General features: G+C 32.6%; 1 protein-coding gene across 1 annotated transcript; it reads left to right on the forward strand.

Moving 5' to 3' along the window:
- The first annotated feature begins 5,521 nt into the window (after positions 1-5,521).
- Positions 5,522-6,170, forward strand: LOC107899735 (GPI-anchored hemophore cfmA). Its single transcript, XM_016825520.2, has one exon. The coding sequence runs from the start codon at positions 5,623-5,625 to the stop codon at positions 5,959-5,961; it is 339 nt and encodes a 112-aa protein (XP_016681009.1). The 5' UTR covers positions 5,522-5,622; the 3' UTR covers positions 5,962-6,170.
- Positions 6,171-23,982: the final 17,812 nt, after the last annotated feature.

The raw sequence follows: 23,982 nt of genomic DNA on the forward strand, positions 1-23,982 counted from the left end.
AAGCCGCCTTCATTTCTAACAGATCTGTCTATGTTCAAGCATGCCTAGTTACCATTTAGGTGTGGATGTGGTAACTTACTTTGTGACCTGCCTGAAATTTTCTGGTTACGAGAATTATATTGATTTGCCCAACTGAGTGAAACCTTGATGGTTTCATTCGCACTCCAAGTAATCCTATAAAAAATGAAGAGGTTGCGATTCTTCCAAAAGCACCACGCAATGATCCCAAAGAAGCATTTCCAATCTACAGCTCCCACACACAAATCCTGATGACCCTGCAAATTAAAAACAAACCAATCCTGCAAACTACTCGAATAAAAACTAGGTAGCCAATCATATGGAATTAAGAGATCCCAAATTTTAATCATAAAACTTAATTCATCAAATCCAAAACTGGCCACTAACTTCAAGAATTACTAAATTTCCATTTAAATCCATGCAATAATGTTTTCCCATCCATTTGGCCCAAATAAACTAATAGCAATTAACATTTACTACTTTTATGATTTAGTCATTTTTCTTTAATTAATCATCCAATCACTAAAATTTCTAGATCAAACTTCAATTCACCTATATAATAGCTCTGTAAACATTTGATAATAATATTTACGGGCTTGATTTAAGAAAATGAGGTCCCAATACCTTATTTTTCAAAACCATTTGACTTTAAAGACAAGCCACTTGAACTTAACTATTCATCCAAATAACAAAAATCATCGAATAAAAATTTAATTAAACATTATAATTCAACTTGTGAATATTTGTAACACCCATAACCCGTCTCCGTTGTCATATTAGAGTTACAGAGCATTACCATGCAAATCCGAACAATAAAGTTGTTTAAAATTAATTACTTAAAACTCATTACAACCTTATCAAACATACATATTTGGGCCTTAAATCGGGCCTTCGAGGTCCTAAAAAAAATCCGGGTTCAATCTGGGACTATTTTGAAACAATTTAGAAACTTTGGGGAAAAGTTAAAAATTTTGAAAATAGGGGTCAGACGGCCATGTGACACAGCCCAGACTTTGTGGTGCTCGAAAAATGGGACACACGACTGTGTCCCAACCCATGTCTTAAACCATGTAACTCACTGAGTTTAGTCACACGGCCATGTCGCAAGCCGTGTGCTAGACCGTGTAACTTACTGACTTAATACACACGGTTGTGTCTTAGACCGTGTGAAACTTACACCTAAAATAATAAGTGACACATGACCGTGGAGCCAGGCCATGTGTGTCACACGACCGTGTGACAGCCAGTGTCCCGGGCCATTTACTCCATAATTTGACCCTAAAAACAAGCCATTTAAAACCAAAACTTGCTCAATCAACCATTTCATTTGTGCATACATTCAAAAGACCTAAACACCTTTCAAACACGTATAAACATACCAATTCAATCAATCTATTTCACCTAAAAAATATGTCATTCAAAGGCACCACATTTATACCAAAACAACTTCAATCATAACAAGGCTATAATGCCACATTTCAAGCATAAAACCTATTCAATTTAGCTATTTAAGGACATCAATTTTAACCATTTACATTTCACCACAAACATACCAAAAATGACCATATATTACAAGTATTTAAAAGAGACCAAAAGACTTAAACTTGTTTAAGCATTATAAGTCTAACATACAAAAAACATAATCCAAAAACATATTCAGAGACATTCATTATAAAAAGGTCATATACATGCCATTTATAACCTTAGCTAAAATAATTCAAAAACTACTGAAGTAATTGTTGGATAGTATGATAGATCTTCGACAAGCTTCCAACCGATCGAGCTTCCGATAATCTACGAAACAAATAAAAATAACTACGTAAGCAACTAGTGCATAGTAAGCTCGTATAAATTCAAACATAACTTACCATTCTTAAGCTCAATTTCTAAAATATGCACAACATCTTTACCATACTCATAAGCTTAATACAATCCTATAAGCATCACCAAGCTCACAAATTAGTAGGCTCATGTATAATACATATAGAAAATCAACCATTTCACAAATGAATCTTCATGAACATAACATTCATCACATAATCATTTAATTCCTTTCAATTCATTTGCATTCATCTAAATTTACCATTAACAAGTTTAGGAGCAATTATCCATTTTACCACATGCCTTGCCAATTATCTTTACTTACTCGTTGAACCATCTAGAATTACATTGGATACCTGGGAATGCTCACACATAGTGTGTCTTTCCATATAACCATAACCTTTCCTTTTCAATAGTGCTCACACGAGCTGTGAAATGAGTCTACTTCCATGAGCTGTGGGTCGAAATGTTAGCTACACGATGTTGCTCACACGAGCTGTGGAGAATCCAAAATAAATGCAGGACCTCAGCCATTGACAGGACATTCAAGACTAGCACCCAAAACATGAAATCCCTAATGACATGTCATTTGTATCCTAAGAATCCTTAAGGTTCAAACGAGACTATTTATCCGTCAATTACTCAAAATGTTGATATATGTATATATTTTGAGTTTGTTTATAACTAACATAATATAACAGATAATCAATCAAACTATATTTAGTAAGATTATAATTCATACGAACTTACCTCGGTAACTATAATCGTAGAAGTAGACTTGGAGACTAATCCAAAGCTTTTGCCTTTCCTCGATTTAAGTTCGGTTGTTGTTTATCTTGATCTAAATAAATAGTTTCATTCAATTAAGTACTTCAATTAACCTCAAGCATTCAATTCAATCTATAATTCATATTATCATGAATTACAAAATTACCCCTCCTATTTTAACTTTTTCACAATTTAGTCCTTAAGCTCATAACTTGAAATTTAACTATTTTAATCCTCAATACATGTTAGCCAAACTTCTTAGGGACCCATATCAACCCACTAAAATCACCATTTCATAATGTTACCTTGAAATTTTTACTATTTTCATGAATAAGTCCTTAAACCCTAAATTCACTAAAAATCACCTAGCAAAATAAGCTTACTCAAGAATCAACCTTAACATTCTATCAATCAACTTCAAAAACTCATCAATTTCATTCATAGGATATCCCTCAACCTTTAACAATTTTGCAAATTAACCCCTGGGCTAAGTAAATTAAGTTAAAACGAACTCGTAAACGTAAAAATTATTAAAACAAAATCAAAATCACATACCATGCGTCAAAAGAAGCTTGGCCGAATATTTCTTAACTCAACAATAGGGTTTCGACAATAACAAAGTGAAAATGAGAAAAAAATGATAGCTAATTCTTTCTTGTTTAAGCATTTATTTATTAAATTACTAATTTATCCTTATAATATAAACTTATAAAATAACTAAATCATGCCCATCATTGTGCACCATATTTATATATGGCATAATGACTAAATAATTCCATTAACTCACCTTGTTAAAGCTATTTAATCCACTTAACTAATAGAATTCAACTTTTGCATCTTTTTCAATTTAGTTGTTTTTACCTAATTAACCATTCTAACCTCAAAATTTCATAACAAAAATTTAATATAACCTTAAAATAACTCTATAGACATTAAATAAATATTAAAATAATAACTCACTTGTCGAAGTCGTGGTCACGAAACCACTATTTCTGACACCACTAAAATTGGGTTGTTACAATATTAATAAATAATATTTATGTACTCACTCGCCGAAATTGTGACCCCAAAACTATTGCTTTCAACACCACTAAAAAATAGACTTTTACATTTCTTCTCTTTCTCTTAATCATTTGTAATAAAATCTTAATTCTTTTTTTCTCTTTCTCCTCCAAGACTACTATTGATGCTCTTTTCATGAAATCAAGGTGGCTAACAAGCTTCTATAATGATTTTAATAAAGATTCATGAAAGAAATTGAAGGAATTAAGCTTAGAAAGCCTTGAAAATGGTGGAAATGATCTATTTGTAATGAAAGTAAAAAATTGAAAGGATGGAGAAATGATGATGGCGTGGGAGGTTAGGGAAATATGAATGAATTCTTCATCTTTCTCAACTTTTCTATCAAAAATATCTAATTAATTTAGTAATTAAAATGATAATTATTAAAATTGTCTACCAATCACATTTTTACACAATTTGATCTTTAATCATTACATTTTTCATAATTATCCGATTTGAGTAATTACCTTTAACCCTCCAAATTTATCTATAATACTATCCATGAATCATATTTTATTTTGGTAAATTTTCACTTCTAGCCCTTCCTTATTTTTCCTTCAATTCAATGCAATCACTTCAAATTTTTAATTTTCTTATTTTTACCCCAATACTTTTTATTCTCTTACAATTTAGTTAATACCCTAGATTTATTTCCCTTATTTCTAGAGTATTTTTAATTTCCTATTGAATCTAACTATTTTCTATACTAACATTCATAATTTCCTATTTTATCTACTTTTAAAATTCTTAAATATAATAAATTAGAGACATTACAGATTTCCACAATCACCTATAATGTTTATAACATTAAAGTAAATTTAAACTTAAATATTTTATGAATTTTTAGTTAAAAGTATTGAATAAGATAATGAAAATAAATAAATAAGGAAAAAGATGGTTTCAAAAGTGTATTTTAAAAGATTACTTTCTCACTTTTAATGAAAAGAATTATGTTCAAACATATGGGAAGTAATTCTGGACAGAAATTTACTTTTCTAAAAATATGACATTTTTATCATAGTAAACATAGAAATCACCCATTGATTAAGTTGTTTGAAGATAATCACTTTTAGTTATATAAGTTCTCTCTAATATGGATGACATTTGAGAAAAGCAGTGATTAAAACTTCCATCATGTCTTTTGATTGGAGTAAGATACGTAATAGGGCTTATGGGCTTTACCTCCTTAAATTTTTTGAAAATTTTAATTATACTTTTAAAATTTTAGTTAGGGTTCAAAATTTTAAAATTATTTATTAAAATTTAAAAACAATTAAAAAATTGAATTTGAATTAAATTTTTTTTAACTTTCATAAATCTCTAAAATTTTTAAAATTTTTAATTAAAACTATAAAAAATTTTAAAAGTTATCATTAAAACCTTCAAAAATTTTAATTAAAATTTCAAACTTAACACCAAGATATAGCTTGAATTCTTTTTATCCCTACCTCCAATATGGTATTCTAATATCATTATATAAAGCTAGCCGTACACAAATTACAAGCTAATCATTCCCCACTATATAGTTAGTGGGGATGTATTTTATGGGTCGGCACCGCAACCATCTTCGCATGATAGCGTTCAAACTTGAGACTAGAAGGATTCGCACTACTGTCAGTGCTATCAGTCTCACCCACCAGAAACTTTGGTTCAATCGGATTCCAGAAAATCGTCCACATCACTTCCCCCTAATTGCTACAGTATACACGTTAGGATTTATGTAGTAAAAAAAATATTAAATTTATAATTATGATAAACATGAAACTATTAGAATCACATCCGAGATAAAATCCATGCTAAAATCACATCTACTGCAAAGTGCAAACTTCATTATAAATAGCTACTCAGTTAGCGGTATGCCTCCATTCTTCCTCTCGCCTACAAATCCATCATCTATTTTTTCCAAGCTTGTTCGATTATTCTTGCTAATCCAGGGCTGGGTGCCTGAAAACAATGGCTGAATTTTGGAAGTGTTTATTACTTGTTGCATTGCTAGTCTCAACCTGTGCCACTGTTTCTGAAAGCCGAGTGGCAAGGAAAGACCTGGGTATAGACCTGGGAGGAATTGGGGTTGGTTTGGGTATTGGGCTTGGTCTTGGGCTTGGTGGAAATGGTTCAGGCTCTGGAGCTGGTGCTGGTGCTGGCTCTGGTTCTGGTTCTCGGTCCAGTTCTAGTTCTAGCTCATCTTCTTCATCAAGTTCTTCGGGTTCAGGCTCTGGGGCAGGGTCAGAAGCAGGTTCATCAGCCGGGTCGAGAGCTGGGTCGAGAGCTGGGTCAGGTGGAAGAGGCTAGATTCTAGATCCACAAATGGAAGATCTGGAAACAAAAAATAAATAATAATAACGACAATAATAATCAGCACGAAAGCCTGCAAAGGTTTTCAGTCCTCAACGTTTTTATATAAATGGTTAATTTATTTTCTGTGTGCTTTTGTCAGAGTGTTTTGTCAAAAACCTTCAAGTGCTACTGAAAAGAAAAAACTACAGTTTATATTATCAAAATTAATTGTCTATATGGGGAAAAACTCAATAAACATTCGAAGTCTATCACTGAATGACAAAACGTTGAACATATAAGCAGCATTCAAAATCCCTCTGTTTGAAAGGAAAAATAAGGAAATTTTCACTTAAAATCTTTTTTTAATTTTATTATTTTTATTTTTGGTATAATTGTTGCTTGAATAGGAAGACTGGAGAATCGGTATGTATTAGTTAAACTGGACAAAAAACCAATTGAATTGGATGATTGAGTCAAAATTTATTGAATTTTTAATAATTTATTTTATCAAATCAAATAGATTAGTTAAACTGGTCGAATCAATAGCCTAACAGATTTCATCACCGGTCCCATCTTAAAAACGTTGAGTTCACAAGTGTACTCATCTATTTTACGAGGTAAGCCTAGTCCTATTCGAATCAAGATAGTATTTAGATAAAATCATTCCAATAATAAGAATTTTAAAATTCAAACTTTGTCCAAGTATCTAGAGAAAAAAATCCACTTTCACTTTTTTCAAGTTTTTGTTGGTTAGATAAAATCTCTTTAGTTCTAACTAGAGAAGCTTATTTTCTTGTTAATAATTGAATTTTGTAAGAAATATTGAAAAAGTAATGTTCTAAATATCGAATGAGTCCTTAAAAATGGTCCAAGACTGCTATTAGAAATAGGCAAATTAAGAGATGGCTTAAATGACATTATTTTAAAACGAATTCTATCCATGCCTTGAAGAAATCCTATTAACACACGTTAAATTAAATAATTATATAATTGCAACATTGAATTATCATTTCATTTCACACTCGAACGGTAAAATAATCAGATCATATAAAAGGTTCAGTAGATGGATGAAGGAACCAAAACATAGAATAAGCCTAGATTGATCTAGAAAAATATAAACAAAAAACATGATCCAAATACCGATAGAAGACATGCCCCTTCTCAAACAAAGGCAAAGTATGCAATAGTGAACAACCACCTCACGGCAAAGTGATTAAACATGTTTTCTATAGCTGTATAATCAACGATCCAAATAAACTTTATAAGTTCATTTACATTCATCACTCATGCGATTGCAATTATGTGGAATGGATCGTGTGCACATCACTTCCACCCTCACTTTCAATTCTTTATTAGACATTGTTGTTCGGATGTTATGCTGGACCTTAGCGTCATAAACAATTCGAAAATTAAAAATTAACAAATAAAAATTAAAAATAAAAGAAATAAAAATATTGTATCTATAGTCTTTAACATTCTTATTTATCTTATTATTCGTAAAGATATTTCCTAGATCTAATGTCGAAACCTCCCTGGCAATGGCGCTAACAACTTGACCGCCTATAAACGTGTTATCGTTTATAGTATAAATATCACACTAAAAATATATGAAATTAAATTGGCGGTGTCTCTAAGAATACGAGTTAAATTCTAATATAGTATTCGTGTTACAACGGAATACCGGAAAGTATTCCGAGGATCATACCCAGGGATGATGGAATAAATCTATTGAAAATCTCTTTACAATAATAAGTCTAAATAGTAATAATTAAATCCTATATCATGACAGATCATAAAATAGATGAGTAATGAAAATTAAATAATTAAATTAAATAAATAATAAAATAAACAAACGACTAAACAGATTAAACCAATTAGGAAGATTAACGCGTTCCAAGTGTTGTAATTAACTGTACATTAGGATTTTAGGGTGGATTAGCTATTAACTAACCAATTTTACCTCCTAGTCTCTATTTGATTAATTAATTGGTTGATACTTGCTTATCTCCCAACCTCACTTTCTTAACCAGGACAAATTACGATTTACTTGACAAAACATATCTTCTGACCTCGTTTAGCCTATGATTACTTCCTATGGTTATCAAGAGGGATTATGAATATGTAATTTAAACCAACAAATCCTATTGGAAAACCCTAAATCCTCCATTAATCATGTCCTTGTCCGCTCGTTAATCTCCCCTAAAAGATTTTGCCACTCGTGTTATTCATGATCCCAAACTCAGTTGAATTAAATGTGCAAACAACACAATTAAATCGGAAGAGAGAAGAGATTAGAATAATTATGATTTGATGTCGAGTGAAGAACGGAGTAACGAATCTCTCGATTGGAATAATCAAATCTTGTCACTTGTGAAGGTAAATAAACTGAAATACTTCGATATTATAAAAGAACTCTTGGATTGAAACTAATTCCAAGAGAGAAGAACAAAGAGTTAATGAAAAACAAAAGAAAACTTAATCTAATCCTACTCCTAATCTATGAGGGTTTTTGGATGCGTCTAAGACGACTTAGTTACATCAAACCCCTAAGATTTTATTTATAAGAGTGTTGGAAGCCCGAATTAGGTCTTCGTATAAAGTTGATTGTGTGGATGAAAATAGCCCCGCAATGCTTGGGCACCATGTCGGGTCTATGTCGTGCCATGCAAGGCCTATGGCATGACGTGACAAGTGTTTTGTGGCCTTTTGGGTTTGTTTCATGCTTTAACGGCTCGGGAAGCTTGTGCATAAGTCGTCCCTTACTCCTATGTCCATTAGGCCTATAATTCATCATTCTACACATTCAAATTACACAAATTAAAACTATTTAAGACTCCTGTCAATCTAATAGGTCACAAACACTCACAATTTGTGTAAAAACACTTATTTTATTAAGTTTTACTACTTAACAACTCAATATCAAAATTTCAATAATAATTACTAAAATTTGTAAAAAACAAGCTTCTTAAGTGTGAAAATAGACCGAAATTACTACTACATTTGATGGCAAGTCATAGATACAATATAGATACATAAAACGAATTGAAAACATTCATCCAAAACAATGCAAGCAAGTCAAGAGAAACGTGCTAGTGGAATATTCAGGTCCAAAGGTCTTCTAGGCTTGTAAAGTTCAAAGGCTTAGGATAGTTAGGAGTTCAAACAAAAGGTCGCTCTAAACGGTTTCAAGCACTATCCCCCATTCTCCCCCAAATTATTCGTAAAGCTAGCCTTGTCACATCCCAAAAATCGGGTTAGTAGAAATTAGGTTAATGAACAGAGAATGATCACGTCCTATTTTTTTAGATGACCTTAGCACATTTGATAATAAATAAATATCAATTATAGTGATTGAGTAGTGATGGAGCTATCCTTGATGATCCGGGTTCGAATCCCTTCCCTCTCGTTAATTTCTATTTGGTGCAAATTTGTTTTAAACCCTTAACAAATGTCATCCCTTGTTTTTAAATATTTTCTGATAAAATAATAACAAACAAGTGAGTAATCAAGTGGTTAAGTGCTTAGTTCGTTTATTAAAGGTTCTAGGTTCAAGTCTCCTCATTAGATCCATTATATTTTTTTTTTGCAATTATTCCCATGTGCTTAATGTGCCTTGCCATCCACCCCATACATGCCATACTTAGGAGATTCTTTTCATCTTTTATGAGTCAAACTGTAACAACTCGTTTTTTAGTGAAATCGAAACATTGGTTTTGGGTGCACAAATCTGATGTAGAAATATTTATTTTATTATTATTTGAATGTCTACAGCATGTTAGTATTACCTTATAAAAATATTGTTAAGAAATTTTACCGTTTGCATGCTTAATTTGATAAAAGGACTAAATCGCATAAAGTGAAAAAGTAGTGCTCTAGTAGCTAAAGATATTAAATAACTATAGAACCTTAAAATATGATTCCTTAAGTGGTAATTAGATAATTAATGAAGTTATTGGATGTACATGGCTTGGTATTAATGAAATTTTTAATGTTTTAAAAGGTTATAATGGTAACTCAGTAAATAATGATAAATAAAATAAAACAAAATCAAGTTATCATCTTTTTACTCTTTCTTCAACCGAATATTCAAAGAAAAAGAAGCCATGGAATCTTGCTAGGTTTGGCCATGGAGTTTTTGTGTGTATGGTATGTATTTTAGTCTTGTTTTTAATGATTTCTATGTTTTCAGGATCGTTGTAGCTTAATCTAGCTAGCTTGGGGACTAATTTGCAAAATTGATAAAAGGTTAGGTTTTTCCATGAATGAATGTGTATGATTTTTGTTGTTTTATGGAAGAAAATGGTTAGTTGTTGATAGATAAACAACTTTTGTCAGGTGATTTTTGATGAAATTGTGAAATTGGGATTAAATTGAAAAATAGAAAATATAAATGGTGAAATTGTGAAATAAATGAAATGTAGGGCTTGCTAGGGACCCATATGAAATTTTACTATAGTGGGTTAAGGGTGAATTGCATGAATTTTCATTTTATGAGCTAAGGACTAAATTAAAATAAAATCAAAATTATAGGGGCAAAAATATAATTTTGCTAATATATGAGTTTGGGTTAAATTGAATAAAATAAGTATTGAATTGAGCTGAATTTATTCGTTTAGATCAAGACAAACCTCGTACAGCTTTAAGTTGGGGCAAAGATAAAGTTTTGGAATAATCGCTTCCGTACCTACGTTTAATTGTCGAGGTAAGTTCGTGTAATTATATTGTATTTATGTGCTTTTAATTGAATTATACATGTATTGTGGATTGCCATATATATATCGATTGCATATCCAACGATGTTATGTTGATTACCGAGCCCCGTTTGAACCTTAAGAATTCGTAGGATACAAATGACGTGTCATTAGGGCTTACATGATTCGGGTGCTGGTCTTGGACATCCTACTAATGGTTGAGGTCTGACATGTGTTGCAGATACTCCATAGCTCGTGTGAGCAACATCGTGTAGCTACGTTCCAACCCACAACTCATGTGAGCAGGCCTATTTTCACAGCTCGTGTGAGCATACATGTACAGGATTTGATGAATTACAGTTATATGAGTTAGCACACTTTGTGTGAGCTATCCCGGGTATCCAACGATATTCTAAATGGTTCAACGGGCATTATTCTAAAAGGAAATGGTAAGATAATGATATGAGTTAAGACATGTATATATGTGAATATCCTTGATATGGTTGTTAGAGTATGCCCAAAGATCAATCATGGGATGGTTGTAATAACATACTTGATTTATCATGTTTATTAATATAAGGCGTTACCATTATTATTTCAGTTCATTTTCTGTGTGTATAAATAAACTGTTTTATAATAATGTCCTGAGGGTAATATGATTATTCTTAAAAGGTCCTTAGCGAAGTATTTTTGTTAGATAGGACAACAATAATGCATTAAGACTAACATGTAGTTGATTGATGATAAAGAGTTGTCATTGATATGGAATGTCAAAATCGATGCACGAATGTGTGTTAGAGAACAACATATTGGACTGACCCGTTATGATTATATTTCTTGGATTATTATGTAATTGTCACACCATTACTCATAGTGATTAATATGTATATGATCCTCAGACTTGAGATCATAATAATCCCAACATCGTGAGTTGTCTATTTTGATACAGTCAGACGTACACCATAACTGGTTGTTCTATAAAGGCTAATGTTGGATATATCACGATCTATGTAGAGAGATATGGTTGATCGATATAGGATAAGTCCCTCCTACATAATGGGAGTAATATCTTAGGCCACTTGATTGAGTGAGACTAGAAATGCATGGCCATGCTCAAATAAGCTGATATGAGATGTCATACTTATTTGTATATCATAGTCTACTTAAGATATCAAGGAACATGGAATGGACTATGCAAGTGTGACTATTCCATGACTTGTGTCCAATCTAGAGATAAAGGACTTAAGGATTATTGCATGAAAGGTTAATCATAAAAAGGTTATGTCGGATCATGATTTCTTGTGACTTAGGTAGCAATGATGCATTGCTAGGTGCCACTCATTGATTGTAACATTGGAATCGTTCTAGTATTACTGCTAACGTTACAAGAACCTACAAGGTCACACCCTATAGTTGAAATGAACGGAATAAAACATAGTTGATATTGTGTTTGGTTGTCACTTGAATTAAATTATTTATAGAATTAATTTAATTGGATAATCAAATATCGAACACATTATGTACAAGGTTGTTGTATGCATAATGAGAACATGAATTTGATTCAAATAAATATATAGTTTACGGAAATCATTATTATAATTAATGTCATTATAATTTTCAGTTTAAAACATAGTTATATTTATTTAATTTCTAGAAACCCTAAAAATAGATATAAAAATCCCATTTTTTCTTTGCTTGGGGTCTAGCAGCCATCAAAGCAATTTTTTTCCAAAACAGCTTTGGGGATTCCTTCCGTTCATTGTCAACTGGGTGGATTACGTAGAGGCCCGAGTCACAATAGATTGCGGCTTGGTTCGATAGTAGATCAGATTACATGTTGCTGAGGCATTGCTGTCTACTCAGAATAAAGATTTGGTAATTTCGAAACCTTTATTTCGCCCCGATTCGTTCCACACACATGGATCCATGGTTAGGATCGCTGAATGTTTTAATTTTCCGCTGCCCCGTAGGGGTGCCGATGTTCCAACAATGGTAATACATGGAAATTATATAGGTTGTGATGAGTAATAAACTCAAGTGATGCATGTTGAGAATAAATGGTTATTCATGTTATATGCTTATGATTTGTATCATGTAAGCTAACATGTTTGGTGTGGATGCTTAGGCTTTGGCCAAGCTTTGGTTGGATTATGCCATGTTAAGCTTAATTTTTATGTGATGTAATGGTAAGTTGAGTTTTACATTATACGAACTTACTAACCATTTATGTTTACTTTGTGTATTTTTCCATGTTTTATAGTGAATCAGAAGCTCGTTCGTGTTGGAAGCTTGTCGGAGTTATATCACACTATCCATCGGCTAAATCGGTAAATTTTGGTATTTCTATGTTTTGGTTATAATGGCATGTATAGGTGTTTTTGTTTGATGATTTAGCCATTTGTTTTTGGCTTGTGTTCATGGCATTTTGGATGGTGAAATGGTGCAAATTTTGGTATGTATATATTTTTCCTTGTAATGGTTGATATCATGGCTTGTGATGCTTGAATGATAGAAGATGGAATGGTAGTTAAAAATGTATGATATAAATGGTCTTTTGATATGTTTGAATATGGTGAATTGACATAATTGTTATAGATGACATGTACGGCTATTGGTGTTACATGTTAAATAGCATATTTGGCACTTTTTGGTGTGAAATTGATAGGTAAACAAAACGGTATGATTTGGCATAAACTTAGTTATAAATTAGTTAAACTTTTGGCCAAATATTGCATATGGTTATACATGTTTAACTGTTGTGATTGAGGTGCCTTTTAGGCATATTGGTTATATGAATATTTACCTTATTGGTTTAGCTTGTTGATGCATAATTTGGTGCATTTTGAAAGCTTGTTTACATGTGGAAAATTGCTTGTAGGTGTGTGGTTGTTTGGGTGAGAAAAATGGCTTGGAAATTACCTATTTTTTGTCCACATGGCCAGAGACACGGGTGTGTGTCTCAGTCGTGTGTGACACACGGCCAGGTGACATAGTCGTGTGTCCCTTGTAGCTTACAAAGGGTTGCAAGTCAGGCTGTCACACGACCTGTCACCTGGGCATGTGAGGCCATTTCGAAAGGTACGTGACCTAGCACACGGACATGTGGCTTGGCTGTGTGACCCAAGTCAGAGAGTTACACGGGCATGGACATGGGCTGGGACACGGCCATGTGTCCCTACTTCGAATGTCCACACGGCTTGGCCACATGGCCGTGTGACCCCTGTAGTTTGAATATTTTCAACTTTTTCTAAAAAATTCTATATGTTTTCGATTTAGTCCCGATTTGTTTCTAATGTGCTTTTAGGGCCTCGAGTGCTCGTATAAAGGGCAATATGTATGTTTTTGATTAGTTTTGCTATGATTGATGATGTGAATTAAATGTTATAAAATTTTGATTGTTTTGAATTAAAATATCCGGTAATACTTCGTAACCCTATTCTGGCGATTAATACGAGTTAAGGGTGTTACACAAACTTACCTTATGAAAATGAAACATGATCCCCTTTTTACACCCTTGTCTCCCTCTCTTGCCTTTTCTCTTCACAAATGCCTTATGTGAGGTTCAATGAGCCTAGTGATGGTTGACTAGCTTTCTTCTCACCCAATTTGGCTTACATTCCCTCTGATTGACGTCCCACCACTAGCTCCTCCTAAATCTATTCCTTTTCCACCTTTTTTTCTTCTCTCTTTTGGTTAGCCTTTATCCTCTTTTTACTTTCTTTCCTCCCCCTCCACCATGACCAACCTTACTCCTCCACCATCACACCATCATTGTAATACCCCTAACCTGTTTCCATCATTGAATTAGGGTTACAGAGCATTACCGTACAACCAAAAACATTTAAACTTAATTTCATTCAATAACATAAACAAATCATAACCAATCATATACATACATATCGTCCCTAAATTGAGCCCTCGAGGCCCTAAAAATACATTAGATATGATTCGAGACCAATTTGAAATCATTTGGAAAGTTTACGAAAAAGTCACAAAACTTTGGAAACAAGGGTCACATGGCTATGTGCCTCACACGGCTGAGAGACACGCCCATGTCTCAGGCCTTGTAACCTTCGAACTAGGGACACACGACCGTGTCCCAACTCGTGTGCTCACCCGTGTAACTTACTGAGTAGGGTCACACGGACATGCCGCACGCCGTGTGCCAAGCCATGTAACTCTATAACTTGCCCCGCACGCCCGTGTCTTAGGCCGCGTAACCTTCGAACTATGGACACAAGGCCGTCTCCCAACTCGTGTCCTCATTTGTGTAACTCACTGAGTAGGGTCACATGGCCATGTCACACGCCTGTGTGCCAAGCCATGTAACTCTCTAGGTTTCCCCACATGCCCGTGTCTCAGGCTATGTAACCTTCGAATTAGGGACACACAGCTATGTTCCAACTCGTGTCCTCAGTCCTGTAACTCATTGAGTAGGGTCACACAGCCGTGTCACAGGTCGTGTGAACCCAAATTTACCTAAAATCAAGCCATTTCTAATACCATTTCATGCAAAAACATTTAGACCATTTGTGCACACTTTTAAGGCACCAAAACCCTATCAAAATATACATACAATAGCCATTTTAATAGTCTTAATTCAACTAACCAATATGCCATTCAAAGACACCACAAACAACAACCAAACATCACCTACTTAGATATGTTTATATGCTTCCATGCATACAATTCTAGACCATTTAGGTATTAAAACATACCTCAATTAGCCATTTCCAAAACATACAAACATAAATTGAAAGACCATTATCAAGCCATTACAAACTTACCAAAAGAACCATATATACATACACATATAAGTGGCCAAAATGACTTACCTAAGCAAACATTGTAAGTTCATCAACAATCCATAAGCATCCAAGCACAAACATATCAAGTTACCATTTTACATGTTCATCAAAACATCATAATAAGCCACCCTATACATGCCATTATAAACCTCGGCCAAATTACACAAAAACTACCGAATTGAATTCTAGACAGTGTGATAGATCTCCGACGAGCTTCTAACCAAATCGAGATTCCAATAATCTGTAAAAACATAAAAAAGAAATTATGTAAGAAATTAATGCTTAGTAAGCTCATATAAACCAAACTTAACTTACCATTTCATTTGCATAGTATAAAGCATAAGCATAAAAATTAACCATAACCACAAGCTTGGCATAAGCCTAAACAACATCATCAATCTTCAAGTTAGTACACTTGTTCATATATATATATATGATATCATCCATAAAACATGTGTTCATCATGTACAAACATAGCCTTTGCACTTTTAATGTTTCATAATTTCATGATTCAATACAATTGCATACTTACCTTTCTGTTTACTTTTCTTGCCAGTTGAACCATCTAGAATTTTATCAGATACTCGGGAAGCTCACACGAAGTGTGCCTTTACATATAACCGTAACCTTTCCTTTACATCGTTGCTCACATGAGCTGTGAAATGCGCCTACTCACACAGCTGTGAGTCGGAATGTAAGCTACAAGATGTTGCTCACATGATTTGTGGAGTATTCGCAACAAATGCAGGACCTCAGCCATTAGTAGGACATTCAAACCCTGCACCCGAAACATGAAATCCCTAATGACATGTCATTTGTATCTTACGAATTCCTAAGGTTCAACTAGGACTCAATAACCATCATAGCATTCATTTGTTTATACATAGATCAATTCACATTATAAATAATATAATAACATACAATTTAAATAGCATTAATACGATAACTATTTATACTAATTTACCTCGACGAGGAGGGGCGTAAAAGTTAAATCGAGTTAATCCGAAGCTTTTGCTTTGTCTCGACCTAGGTCCGTACGTGGTTTATCTTGATCTAAATAAACAATTTCAATCCATTTAATACTTCTAGTATTCAATTTAATCCCCATTTCATATTTATGCAAAATTACTATTTTGCTCCTAACATTTTAACTTTTTCACAATTTAGTCCCTAAGCTTATAACTTAAAATCTAACAATTTTAATCTCAATAAATGCTAACCAAATATGCAAGGGACCTTGAAAAAACCCATGTTTATCATCATTTCACAATAAAACCCTATAATTTATACCTTTAACAAATTAGTCCTTAATTCCAAAATTTAACAAAAAATCACTGAACAAAACTTGTTTATTTTACAAAAAAGATTCATAATCTACCATTTAATATCAAGAACCACTCAAGAACATTCATGGCATAACCCTGAACCTTTAACAGCTACAAAGTGATCCCTGGGCTAGCTAAATTAAGTTAAAACGAACTCAAAAACATAAAATAATTAAAAACAAAGCTTGAATGCATACCATGCAAGAAGAAATAAGCTTGGAAGAATTCTCCTCCTCCTTTAATGGCTAAAATTGGTTTTTGGTATTGAATGGGGAAGGTGACACAATTTTGTTCTATTTAGTTTAAGCTTAATTTACCCAATTACCATTTTAACCTTTAAAAACTTTAATAATTTCATCAAAATCATGTCCATAAACATCCACTACCACCTCAATTGGTCTATTTGTCATTCAAGTCCTTTAGTTTAAGGTTCCGTACCCATTTGACTATTTTAACTAATAGAACTCTACTTTTACATTTTTTACGATTTAGTCCTTTTTATTTAATTAATCATGCAAACATCAAAATTTTTTAATGAAATTTTAATATGACCTTACTATAACCCCATAGAAATTAAAATAATAAAAAAATAATTTACTCGTCAAATTTATTATCCCAAAACCACTATTTTGATTTCACTAAAAACGGGTTATTACAATCGTGTCACCACCATAGCCTTCTCCTCCTCCTTTTTTCTCGAAGCGCCGCCGCCGTTGCCTCTGTGACAACACCACGTACCGCCACGATTTCTCTTTTCTCCTCCACCCTTTCTCTTTTCTTCTCTTCTCCATCCTTTGTTAGTGTCTGAACCCTTTGGCTATTTTTTTCCGTACACCTTTCTGTCGAACCATCGCTGTTGTAGCTCCACCGCTGGTGGTTGGAATTTATCCATTTTTCTTCATTTTTCTTCTTCAATCATCCATCTTTCTCTAATGATCAAAATAAAATCGTTTGTTTCAATGTTTCTTTCTTTTTATATTCATTAATCTAGTGATCTTTTGATAAATCCCTCAACTCCTCCATTCTTCATAAAGACGAACCTCTGATCTTATTGTGTTGACCAAGCAGTGTAAGTATAAGATTAATATTGAAATCATCCTCTTCCTTTTAATCCTCTTCTTAACTGAATGGTATAGTGGTCATTGAGATTTATTTCTCCTAATGTATTAACGCTTAATCCTTATGTTTATTGAAGGGCCTAACAATAATTTGGGAAATCCCTAGAGTTTGAGACGAAATCGTTAATCTGAGTGTTAGATCATGGGGTAAGTAAAGTGGTGAGACTTAAGTTATATTATGTATGAAGCTCTTGATAAATCCTAACTTTTAATCATTGTTTGATTTTATTATATAAGACTTTTGGGGCTAAATCTAAGTGAGAGCATTCATAAGGAGTGTTTCACATGAGATCTACAAATTAAGTGTGGGTTTTAACACTAAACAAATAAATCTATGTTTTTTTATTTTTAAAATCATGATTATTTAAATTATGATTAACTGTGGATACTAGTTGTACCCTTAAAGTGAGATAAGTCATTCTTATGAATTTTTATCAAATAAGTATCTTTCCTAAACTGTACACTTGTGAAAAGCATGTTGTGTGTTTATGATGTTTGCTAATAATATGAAAAACATGTACATCTCATTCTCATGTTTTGTGATTATTTGGCATATGTGATATTCGTATGAAAATAAAATGTGAAAATTTGGTACCTTGAGTACGTATGTGATTTGCATGTTAAACATGCCTAAATGATTTCAAGTGTTTTGACCATTTCACATGCATGAGGTGGGATATGTGAAAGGTGGGAGTATATGGTAGTTTATTTGCGTTAATATGACACTGTTTAGGATTTTGACTATATGGTAGTTTATCTGCAACTCTGGTAGCTTGTTCACAAATTTGATTATATGGCAGTTTATCTGCATTTGTGACATTGTTCACAATTTGGTTTACTGGTTGGACGAGTTTTAGGAAAACTCGATTATGGCGTGTACCGGAGATGGGTAGGGCTATTTTCCAAAAATCGACATTTTTTTAAGAAATATGCATTGAAACAATCATGCATGATATATTTATGAAAATTGAGTTATATGATTTTAGGATTATTTATCGTATATGTTTATAAAGTATGTGATTTAGTTTGTGTTAATCTCACGCTGGGCTTAAAAACTCACCCCACTAGTGTTTCAACCTTTTAGGTAACACTAAAACATAGGGCTTGCAATCGGTGGATCCTCTCAAAATATATTTCATTACATGAATATTTTTATGGATTTTAACTTAATTGGATTTTAGGTTTGTGGTTTGTGGACTTTTGGACTTTGGACTTTACCTCTAGTTGGTTTGTGGTTTTATTTTTATGACTTTAAAACTATCAGACATGCATATAATATTATGGGATTTTAAGTTTCTTTGATAATGTCATTTTCCCCACAAATTTATTATGTTTTTCTTACATTATAAACAAAATAATAATTCGTAAATTTTCTAAATAGTTTTATGAAAATTCGCTGTGATTTTCTTTATAGAAACCATTTTTATAATTAAAATATAAGAACCTTAGCATTTAAAATGTTTGAAAACAACATTACAATTAAATTATGCTTTTCTTTTTTAAAAAATAATAAATAAATTTTACTAAATATTTTTCGAAGAAATAAAATTAGTTCAACATCAGAATTTTACGTTTCAAAATAAAAACCTTTTATTTTCAAGTAAACAAATAATTTCACACATCATTAATGTAATTTTTGAGATTCGACCATAACGTTTAGGCCGAGTTTGGGGTGTTACACGCCTTTTTATTTCTCATTCTCTTACATCCCTTATTTCTCCAAAAACTTAAAAGATACTACATGATATTGGTGTATACAGTAAACTGCAAGTACTAATACATTATGAAATGAAAGGTTTATTTTAAGCTCGAATTTGATTTTTCATTAGAGCTTGTTTGTCTAATTGTTGCGTAAACAAGTTATCATTTATAGTAAAAATATAACATCAAAAATATAAGAATTGAGAACGGCGGTGTCCGCAAGTGTACGGGTCAAATTGTAATATAGTTTGTACAACGAAATACTTGAAAGTATTTTGAGGATCATACCCAAGGGAGGATGGAATAAATCAATAAAAACCTTTTTACAATAATAAGTCTAAATAGTACTAATTAATTCCTATATTACGATGAATTAGAAAATAAATTGATGAGATAAAAATAAATATGAAAAATAAACAAACGATAAAAATAAATAAACTAATCAAGTACATTAACACGCTGTAGGGGTTGTAATTAACTTTGAATTAGGGTTTTCGGGTATTACAACTTTGAATTAGGGTTTTCGGGTGTATTAGCTACCGATTAACAAATTATTACCTCCTGACCTCAAGTTAACTAATTGATTGGTTGATACTCGCTTATCTCCCGACCTCACTTTCTCAACCAGGATAAATTATGATTTATTTGGTTCTACTTATCTACCGACCTCGTCAAGCCTATGATAACTTCCTAGGGTTGTTTGTAACAGTCTGTTTTCAGTGATACCAAAAAAGTGGTTCGAGACCATAATTTTGACGAGTAAATTATTATTTTATTATTTATTCAGTGTCTTTGGGATGTTATCAAGGTCATATTAAGGTTTTGTTAAGAAATTTTGATGTTTGAATGGTTAATTAGGTAAAAAGGTCTAAATCATAAAAGGTGTAAAAATTGAATTCTATTAGTTAAAAGGGCTAAATGATTATGGAAAGGAATTTTAATGGACTTGAATAGTAAATATACCAATTATTAAGTTAGTGGATATGCATGGATAGGTTTTAATGAAATTTCAAGGAATTTTTAAGGTTAAAATGGTAATTAGATAATTAGGTTAAAATGTTAAGTTAATTAAAATTAAATAAGGTATCGTCTTCCCTCTTTTCCTATTTTTGGAGCCAAAATAACCATTGGAGGAGCTCCAAGATTCTATCACCTTCTTTTTGTGCATGTGAGCTAATTTTTCACCTATTTCTTATAATTTTTATGTTTCTGAGATCGTTACAACTAGGTCCAGCTAGACCGTACCTTCGTTTTTGAATCTGTTAAAAATTTTAGAAGTTGCCATTAATGAATCTTGAATATTATTTATGATGCCTATGTGTTTTAAGCATTGATTGTGGTATTTGATTGTTTTGTAAAATGATTTTTTGTTAGATTTTGAGTTAAGGATTTAATAGTTAAAATGCCAAAATTACAAGTTTTGATAGTGAATTTAATGTATAGTATGGATGGTTAAAGGGCTTAGTATATTCAATTATAATTTAATTCTTAGGAAATGGTTAATTTGATGATTTTCGGGTTAGAGGACTAAATTAAAAAGGTGTAAAAATTTAGGGAAAATGTGTAATTAATGAAAAGTTAAGGGTCATATACATTCAATGGAATGTGAAATATGTATGATATTTATATTGTTTTTAATTATTATATTGATCAAAACTTGGATAAAAAAGATAATAATCGAGGAAAAGGTAAAATAGTGGATTAGCCCTTGCATGTTGTTCGGAATCGAATAACAGGTAAGTTCATAGTGTTTCAATATGTAAATGAATTTCTACTTGCATTTTTACATTATAGATCCTTAGTTAAATGTCGATAGTTAATTACTGAATGATTGTACATACGTGCCCATGTTTGTACTTCGGTACCCCTGATTGCACATACGTTCTCCTGTTTGTACTTCGGTACCCCTAATTACACATACGTGCCCCTTTTGTACTTCGGTGCCCATAATTGCACATACGTGCCCATGTTTGTACTTCGATACCCCTGAACACATTTACGTGTATTTTTTACACTCTGGTAACCCTAAAATCTAATATTATATAAATTATATCTAATTGTGTTAGATTAAATGTTATACTATGATCTTACTAAGTTATGTAAACTTACTGGTTCTTGTGGATTGTTTTGTACATAACTATTACTGACATTTTGGAAGGATTAATCAATTGGCTCAAACTATCCATCAAAGTTAGTAGTTATTGTGTCTCTTAGGGTAGTGGCATGTATATGTGGCTAAATATGTTGCTTTGGTACAATTTGATAATTTACTAAACTATGTCACTTGGTATTTTAACATGCTTGGAAATAGTTTTTTTTTGGTGTAATTAGAATGGTATAAAAGTGAATACTTGTGGTATGTTTTGGTATATGTTTGAACTAAGTTACTATGCATGAAATGAATCAATGTTGATATGTTTTAATTGTTGATGTTATGATATAATTGTGGTGTCCACGAATAGCACATTGCTTGGTTGATTTTAGGATGTTAAAATGGCATGTTTGTGTGGTGGTGAATGATGTTTATGTCCATTGGATGCATGATTAAATGGTTAGATTAGTTAGGTGTGAATTGCTTGTCAAATGACTTGATTATAGGTAAATTTTGGGTTCACACAGCTTGAGACATGGGCTTGTGGGGCAACTCAGAGAGCTACACGGCTTGACACACGGATGTGTGATATGGCCATGTGACCTTACTTAGAGAGTTACACTAGTCAGGACACTAGTTGAGACACAGTCTTGTGTCCCTAGTTTGAAGGTTACACGGCTTGAGACATGGGCGTGTGTCTCAGTCGTGTGAGGCACACGACCATGTGATCCCTGTTTTGCAAATTTTACATCATTTTACTAAACTTTTGAAATTGTTTTTAATTGGTCCCGATTTGTTTCTAAGATATTTTTAGGGCCTCGAAGGCTCAATTTAAGGATAATATGCACGTATATGAATGCTTTATGATATGATTAAATTATTGAATGTAAGTTTAAATGTTTCCGTTTGTTTGGTAATACTCTGTAACTCTAATCTGGTGATAGAGATGGGTTAGGGGTGCTACATTGTCAGTCCTACTGGTTTAAGAACATATAATTCGTACCAATTAACCCCTCTTGAGAAACCCTAATCCTCCATTAATCACCTCCCCATCGACTCATTAATCTCTCCTAAGGCATTTAGCCACTCATGTTATTCATAATCTCTCTTTCTATTGAATAAATCATATGAAGAACACAATTGATTCAGAAGAGAAATGGAATTTGAATAATCATGGATTTGATATCGAATAAGGAATGGACTAGCAAATCTATAACCGCCCGTTTTTCAGTGGTGTCAAAAATTATGGTTTTAGGGCCACAAATTCAACGAGTAAGTTCGTAAATATTATTATTTAATATTTACAAGTCAAATATAGTTTTAAAAGGGTTTTTGATATAATAATTTATGTTACATGAATGATTACTTAGGTTCAAGTGGTAAGACCCTCAAGTCAAGTGGTTTTAAAAATTGAGGTATTGAGACCTCGTTTCTATAAACTGAGCCATAAATACTTTTGCAAATATTTACTGAGTGTTATTAAGGTTGTATTAAAGTTTCGTTAAAAAAATTTAATGTTTAGATAGTTAATTAATTAAAAATGACTAAATCATAAATGATGTAAAATTTGATCACTATTAGATTTGAATGATTAAATGGCTTAATGTGTAACACCCCGAACCCGAGACCGTCACCGGAGTCGAATACGAGGTGCTGACAGACTTTTTAAAAAAATTTTCCAGACACTGCCCAGTCTGAGTACTAGTCGCTTCAAAAATCATATCTTGAGTTTCACAACTCGAAAATTAGTTTTGTAATTTTTCCCTGAAACTAGACTCATGTACCCAGCTATGTATTTTTTCTAGAATTTTTGGTCGGGCCAATTAGTACAGTTTATTAGTCAAAGTCTCCCATGTTACAGGGGTCGACTACACTGACCTTTTCCCATTACGACTGGGATATCTCTCTGCACAGAGCTTCAATACTAATGCCGTTTGTTTCTATGGAAACTAGACTCAGAGAGGAATCCATACATATATGGTATGACCCCTAATTATCTCTGGTCAATTTATAGTGAATTTCCAAAGGCGGAACAGTGAATCCAGAAACTGTTCTGGCCCTGTTCCACAAGAACCCGAATATCTCTTTCTGTACTGTTCCTATAATTTTTTCGTTACTTCCATATGAAAGTAGATTCATCAAGGTTCGATTACATAATTTATTCACTATTTAATTCCACTCCTACGAATTTATGTGATTTTTCAATTCTACACCACTGTTGCTGTCAAAATCTGTTTTCAAGATAAACTTTACCTATTTTGTGGTTACCATGGACCAACTAGGGTTTTGCCCTACATAGGT

Source organism: Gossypium hirsutum, chromosome D04 (assembly GCF_007990345.1).
Source record: "Gossypium hirsutum isolate 1008001.06 chromosome D04, Gossypium_hirsutum_v2.1, whole genome shotgun sequence".
NCBI lineage: Eukaryota > Viridiplantae > Streptophyta > Magnoliopsida > Malvales > Malvaceae > Gossypium > Gossypium hirsutum.

Excerpts from the sequence above, each read along its gene's own strand:
- LOC107899735 (XM_016825520.2), top strand. The coding sequence starts at position 5,623 with ATGGCTGAATTTTGGAAGTGTTTATTACTTGTTGCATTGCTAGTCTCA.